This window comes from Argentina silus (assembly GCF_951799395.1).
Source record: "Argentina silus genome assembly, chromosome: 7".
NCBI lineage: Eukaryota > Metazoa > Chordata > Actinopteri > Argentiniformes > Argentinidae > Argentina > Argentina silus.
In genome coordinates this window covers 14,869,663-14,877,162 of record NC_139661.1, presented here as the reverse complement: position 1 = coordinate 14,877,162, position 7,500 = coordinate 14,869,663, and the positions used below count along the sequence as shown (strand labels likewise).

Here is a 7,500-nt window from a genome sequence, read left to right as displayed (position 1 = left end):
ACTCAGGTTTTGATAACACAAAAAATATGTATCTTGGGGAGAACCCTGCTAAATGACCATGTTGCATTGATGTCACTTCCTGTGTGTTGCAGGTACAAGCGTCAGGAGTCCCGTCCCCGCTACAGCATCGGCCTGGAGCAGGACGAGACGTACATCCCTCCTGGAGAGAGCCTCAAAGACCTGATAGAGCAGTCTCAGAGCTCCGGCTCTGGCTCAGGGCTCCCCCTGTTGGTGAGAGACACGCACTGCGGCTCTCACCCACACCAGCTAGCTCTATGTCTCACCAATCAACTTTCAGCAGTCATTCATGTGCTTCTCCTAGTGTTCTCATTCTTCATGTTATGTTTTCTGTAGTTGAAGTTAGATTACTCTAGGTTTTATTCATTAGGTTTATTGTTTTTTATGTTAGTTTTTTTCTTTAATTTAAGTTAATTAATTTTATAAATTCATTGTAAAAACTGGAGGTGATATATTGGCCATCAACATCAGTGATGTCCTCCCACCATACCTGACACCCTATCCCCCCCCCACCCCCCTCCCCCCTCCCTCTCTTCTCCCCCCTCGCTCCCCCCCCCCGCCTCCTCCTCCTCCCAGGTCCAGCGCACCATAGCCAAGCAGATCCAGATGGTGAAGCAGATCGGTAAGGGCCGTTACGGGGAGGTGTGGATGGGGAAGTGGAGGGGAGAGAGAGTGGCCGTCAAGGTGTTCTTCACCACCGAGGAGGCCAGCTGGTTCAGAGAGACGGAGATCTACCAGACCGTGCTCATGAGGCACGAGAACATACTGGGTAAGGAGAGAGGGTGTGTGTGTGTGTGTGTGTGTGTGTGTGTGTGTGTGTGTGTGTGTGTGTGTGTGTGTATGTGTGTCTGTCTGTCTGTCTGTCTGTCTGTCTGTCTGTCTGTCTGTCTGCGTGCCTGCCTGCCTGCCTGCCTGTGTGTGTGTGTGTGCTTTCTTGCATACCTACATGTGAATATACAATGACGAATGCTACTTCCATGCTTAACATGCAATCTCACAGTCCTTTATCTCTCTCTCCCCCCCCTCCCCCCTCCCCCTCCCCCTCCTCAGGCTTCATAGCGGCAGACATCAAGGGTACAGGCTCGTGGACCCAGCTGTACCTGATCACCGACTACCACGAGAGCGGCTCTCTGTACGACTACCTCAAGTCCACCACCCTGGACACCAAGGCCATGCTGCGGCTGGCCTACTCCTCCGTGTCGGGCCTCTGCCACCTCCACACGGAGATCTTTGGCACCCAGGGGAAGCCTGCCATCGCCCACAGGGACCTAAAGAGCAAGAACATCCTGGTGAAGAGGAACGGGGCGTGCTGCATCGCTGACCTGGGCCTGGCCGTCAAATTTATAAGGTTAGTGGGAGATGGATGTTGGGGGGTGTGTGTGTGTGTGTGTGTGTGTGTGTGTGTGTGTGTGTGTGTGTGTGTGTGTGTGTGTGTGTGTGTGTGTGTGTGTGTGTGTGTGTGTGTGTGTGTGTGTGTGTGTGTGTGTGTGTGTGTGTGCGCGTGTGTGAGTCTGTGTGTGCCAAACACACGTGTGCCAAACTATTGATTGTCTCTCAAAATGGTCAAGTATCATTCAACCAAGCCCTATCATGACAATGTTGCATGAAAAGTTATTTAATCTTTCATCTTAATATGTATCTGTCTCTCCCCCTCTCTCGCTCTCTTTCTCTCTCTTTCTCCATCCCTCTCTCTCGTATACAGTGACACCAACGAGGTGGACATCCCCCCCAACACGCGGGTGGGCACCAAGCGCTACATGCCCCCCGAGGTTCTGGACGAGACCCTCAACAGGAACCACTTCCAGTCCTACATCATGGCCGACATGTACAGCTTCGGACTCATCCTCTGGGAGATCGCCCGACGCTGTGTGTCTGGAGGTCAGTACTGGTCACACTGGGTAGATGATAGAGAGAAGGATAGATGGATGAAAGAAGGTGTGATGGGCGGATAGAGGGATAGAGAGCAGATGTGTCTCTGGAGGTAAAGTACTGTTCATCTGTTCTGTAATTGATTGATTGATTGATTGATTGTAGTGTAGTTGATTGACTGAGTGGTTGTGTGTGTTTCCAAGGCATCATGGAGGAGTACCAGCTGCCCTACCATGACCTGGTGCCCACAGACCCCTCCTACGAGGACATGAGGGAGGTGGTGTGTATCAAGAGGCTGCGGCCCTCCTTCCCCAATCGCTGGAGCAGCGACGAGGTACACACACACACACGTACACACACAGGCATGCACAAACGCACGCAGGCACACACACAGGCACATACAGCACATACAGACACACACACGGACACACACACACACACACACACATACACACACACATACAAAACACACACACAAAACACACACACACACACACAAACACAGATGCAAACACACACACACACACACACACACATAGCTGACAGTGTCTCTCTGTGTCCCTCCAGTGTCTGAGACAGATGGGGAAGCTGATGACAGAGTGTTGGGCTCATAACCCCGCCTCCCGGCTCACGGCACTGCGCGTAAAGAAGACGCTGGCCAAAATGTCAGAGTCGCAGGACATCAAACTGTGACAGGCGGGCGCCGCCCCCCAGGCGTGTCACAACACACACGTCACGGAACGGACCGATGCCGCATCGCTGCACCCTGCCGCTCCGCCCTACCCACAATCCTCTGCTCCATGGGCTCAGGAGGGACGGGAGCCTCCAGGGCCACTCCCTCCACCGGGACCCTCCACCGGAACCAGAAAAACGGACCCTCACCTTAGCCGGGTCACGTTCACCCTGATAGGACAAGAGGAGGAGGACTAGGATGTTCTGTCCAAACAGAACTATGTCCATCCCGACCGGAGACCTGAGGCAGGAAGTGCCTTATAAGGACCTGCCAGGCTCTGATTGGCTGGGTAGCTGCATGGACAGACAGGCTATAAGGAAGTGGGTGTGACTCATCAGTAAACAGTTGCTTTCTGTGAAAGCTATGGATGGATGGATGGATGGATGATGATGGATGGTGGACTTGAAATGGCCAGGCAGAGGAGAGAGGTGGAGTGGGGGGGGGGGGGGGGGGGGGGGGGGTGAAACACAGGAGGTGGGCGCCCCCTTCTGGTCCCATACAGACATGACAGGAGGAATACTCTGGACTAAGACAATCTGAAGCCATACTAACTCAGTGTTTGAATTCCCTCTCTGTCCGTCCGTCATTGCTAATGCTAACGTTTGCCATGGTGAATGAGGACACACCATTTCACATGTGTGTGTGTGTGTATGTGTGTGTGTGTGTGTATGTGTGTGTGTGTGTGTGCATGGTACTTAAAGTACAGTAAAGAGGTTTCCTAAACTGTTTAATGTAGCTGCTGTGTTAAGATGTTAAGAGAGAGAAATATGGCTGAATACCTCTATAGTGTGCCTTCTAAACCTGTCCTTCTTTACCAGGAAGACTTCTTTGGTTCTGTACGCTAGGAAACAGGTACCATAGTCACTAGCATCAGGAGTGAAGCAGTTACTACCATAGTTCCCTTGCAGTGTGAAGGTCCTTACTACCAGGGGAGGCTGGCGGAGGTAGAAATCGGAGGACGGGCCTCATTGTGGATGGTTTGATACCATTTCTCATTCTGTTCCATGCATTACAATGAGGCCCGTCCTCCGATTTCGACCTCCCCTGGGCCTCACCCCTACATGCACGTTCCTCCTGGTATTATGTGTGGACTAGAACAATGCAGCCATCACAGACATCATGATAAAATTAATTAATATTAAACTAATAAATGTTGTTATTATAATTCTGTGGCAGCTACTGATGTGTGTACCAGACCTCCCATTCCATCCAGAACCGGTACTTTCTTCTTTGTCCATCTGCAACCTTACCCAGCCTCTTCAGAGACAGGTCAGAGGCAGGGGAGGCTGGTGGAGGTAGAAATCGGAGGACGGGCTCATTGTAATGCATGGAACGGAATGAGGAATGGTATCAATACTATTCCTCATTGCCTTCCATGCATTACAATGAGCCCGTCCTCCGATTTCTACCTCCACTAGCCTCCCCCGTGACAGACACGTCTAAAGAGCTTTTCAGTAACTTACGGTAGTTCTCAGCCCTCCATTCTATCTGAGATGCTGTCAAAGTGGTGTTACTTTATTTTATGGTACAGAAATGACCTGGTAACAGTCACAACACCACAGTGTCCTACTTTCATGTCATAACTGAGTACTTAGAGAAGTGAAATATGAATGTGTAGGTTGTTTAATGTTGTTGTGTACAGAATGAGAGAGACCTGTGCCTTATTGAAACTGTACATAGTGTGTCAATGAAAGAGACTATGGTTAATGGAGATTATTACCGTAACATGTGTAATAGACTGGGCAATGGATAATTGAGATGGTATTATTACCGTAATAGGTGTAATAGACTGGATCATGGAGATTATTGTTACCGTAGTGTATGTAATAGCCGTAACATTCCCCCAATAAAACTGATTGTGTCATTCTCCTGATATTGTCTGACTTCATAACGTGTGTCGAAGTTAAAGAGATGTATTCTATTCTGTCTTGAAATATGGACACAGAGTGCTGTCACTGCAGGACTGACGGTTCGCAAAACACTCATACAATGTCATACAAACATAAGACCACACTCACACTCATTTTCAGCGTTGCTTATAAATATAATTTATTAATTGTCTTAAAAATTCTTTCTTACACTTTGTACAGAAACTGGACAGAGACGGAGGGTTAGCGATAGAGCGTTAGTTAGCGGGAGTTAGTATCATGAAGCGTGCCTACCCAGGGTGGACAACAACTTCACGATACAAATCATATCAATCCAGATATCATAAAATAAAATGCACTTGCTAGCACAGCTCTAGTCATATAATGTGTTAATAAAGGATGCCAAGTTTGCATAGTAGACACAGCTTTTACAAAAAGAAAAAAGAAACTTGAAAACATAGAAACTAGTATCTAACTTGTTACGGCTCTTTTTTCTTCGTACTGAAATGGCCAAAGTGTATTTGACCGTAGACATCTGTACATGATAAAACATTTACATAGTTTGATATCTGAAATCAAGGGTACACACTAACATTGTCCCTCGTTCCCTTTGACGTGTTTCACCCTGTTGAGGCAGACGTGCACTCTTTAAAATGAAAAATATCCCTTTTAGACTCTCAGCATTCATTCTATGGGGCGGACGTGGGGCGGATAGTAATGCTGGACAGTCATTTGAAAAAGGTAAACACTTCCTAGACGGTGTAATTATGATAATACAACCCTGTAGTTCACATTTTAAGTCTATTTTAGTTGTCTATTCATTTAAAGATACAATATGGAACATACACTATTATATCAAATTTGGGCTTGACTGTTGACTGTATTGGTTCATGATATAATGTCAACCGAATTCTCATGTCATTAGTCCACACAATCTGACCAGTGTCTATTTAGGGGACCCACTTAGCTCAACAGCTCCCCCAGAGGTTGGAAGTTCCATAGCAACTTTAAACTGAAGTAGAAGGTATTGGCTGTTTAAATGCTTTTAATCTTATACATACAACTTCAGTATTTATAAGTGTGAAACTAGACAATAGCGCCCTCTAGAGGCGGGGCTTCGATATGACATCAACTGCTTGATATACAGTACATCTATGGCTAAATAATAGTTTTGAGTCCCATAATTTCATAGGTGAAAAGATAAATACATTATTGTCATTGAATGAACACAAGGTAACCATTCCCTTCAGTTATATGATGGTATGTTATGCAAAGTGTAAGATATTTTATTACATTTAACCAATGTTATTATATGCTGAGGGTTTTCTTTTAAACCAAACCTCCACCTTGACTGACATCATGTTCGTGAGTGAAGGAAAGCATGTTCAATGTGGACAAATATCCACCGCCATACTTGACTGTCTCTCCCTGTATAAGTTGGGGAAATAAGGCTGTCCAACTTACAGTAAAGTAACTGAGGCTTGTCCTGTCCACCGTCCACACCATTGCACCTGTCCTCCTACACCGTATCATCAAGCTTCTAGCCTTTTCTCAACCATTAGGAACACGACTCCTCAGTCCTCTGCTCGCTGCCTACTGAACGCATCGGAAGAGAAGATCTAGGTCCCTCCCTTTAGATATTCTTTTTTTTGACAACGAAGCGAGGAGAGGGTACGAGGAGTCGTGTTTCCTAACAATTGAGAAAAGACTTCTTCTATCTCCTCTTCTCTTCGTCTCTGACCTCAGATCACTTTAAATATGGCATATCTCCTGTACACAGAGCAGAGTGCGTTTCCCATCATCTGATCCCAGTCCACATCTAAACTCCCAGTAACACCAACTGGTGTTCGACCCTCACAACTCTGCTCATACTCATCTCAACCTCACGGCCAGTGCTCAAATGCACCGTTGTTGTCCTGCAAATAAGTAATTAGAAAACATAAACGCGTTAGCATCGCCACACAGCAAAAACTGAGAGGAAACTGCAATAATACAAATTATGATAATAATGATAAAACAATAAACAATAGCATAATGTTATTCATGTATTTACATGTTTCTGACAGAAGCAAGAATCATATTTAAAAGATGCTGATATTTAAAATAAAAAATAGAAAAGGCCACTGGATGGCGCTAGTGACCAACAAAGTCATCATGACACGGCGTAAATAATAAAGAGGGTATAAAGGCATACTATAAGGTTGTTTACCGCACCTTAAATAATAGAAAACAAAATCATATGAATAAATATATTTTTTGGGGAAATCAATCAACACAAGCTAAACGTAATAAATCAATAGAACCAGCATATTGCTAGTTGGGGAGGATGAAGTCAACTGTATTTGGTTCTCATTCACATAACAACTACACTCAAAGATCTCAAGTTCCCTACTTAGTTTGTCCCTTCTTGCTCTCCCTTTTCTGACATAGCAACAGTTAAACAGGCCCTGTTAAAACATTTTAAAAGTGCATCCTTCCTTTGTTCCCCTACTTGAAGTAATCACTAATCTCACATGATTCGATTGGACAAAACAAGAATTCTCTATGTTTTAATCAATAAAAAAACAAACTTTGATCTCCAAAAACAATGACATCGGACATTGATTCCACCAATCAAGTGGTGTCAGATCAGTGATAGGTTGGAAAGGAGGAAGTAAAGATGCATCCTAAGGCCCAGGCCACACCAGTCCATGCCATCAGTTCCTTGAGGATTGAGCTGGATGACTCCTCTGTGGGAGTCATCCGTTGACGGACAAGAGAGATGACAAGGTTTTGTCCGTGTCCGTTTATTATGTTTTGGCAGTTTTTTTACTGACAAAAAAACCTGGAGTTGAACTTTTCACAGTCCATTCATCCATTTAACCAATTAGAAACAAGGTCTCGTATTGAGTTGGTAGGTTCAATTGCTCGGTTGCTAGGTTGTTTTAAAAGTCACGCCCCGAATTCCATGGATCCAATCGGATAGTGATTTCATACATATACATTTTTTATAAGTTTTCTCATAGTTTGGCG

General features: G+C 45.5%; 2 protein-coding genes across 2 annotated transcripts in view; one reads left to right on the top strand and one right to left on the bottom strand.

Annotated features, from left to right (window-relative positions):
* The window catches only part of bmpr1ba (bone morphogenetic protein receptor, type IBa), a 5,744-nt gene extending 2,709 nt beyond the window's left edge, over nucleotides 1–3,035 (top strand). Inside the window, exons 4-9 of the mRNA XM_083672639.1 lie at nucleotides 93–231; nucleotides 595–787; nucleotides 1,069–1,366; nucleotides 1,721–1,896; nucleotides 2,091–2,221; nucleotides 2,455–3,035. Coding sequence (XP_083528765.1) covers nucleotides 93–231; nucleotides 595–787; nucleotides 1,069–1,366; nucleotides 1,721–1,896; nucleotides 2,091–2,221; nucleotides 2,455–2,580 — 1,063 coding nt within the window. The 3' untranslated portion in view covers nucleotides 2,581–3,035. The remainder of the gene's footprint in view (nucleotides 1–92; nucleotides 232–594; nucleotides 788–1,068; nucleotides 1,367–1,720; nucleotides 1,897–2,090; nucleotides 2,222–2,454) is intronic.
* Nucleotides 3,036–4,649: 1,614 nt separating this feature from the next.
* The window catches only part of unc5ca (unc-5 netrin receptor Ca), a gene marked incomplete at its 5' end in the record, with an annotated part of 56,083 nt that continues 53,232 nt past the window's right edge, over nucleotides 4,650–7,500 (bottom strand). Inside the window, one exon of the mRNA XM_083673955.1 lies at nucleotides 4,650–7,500. This exon is cut by the window's right edge and continues 566 nt beyond it.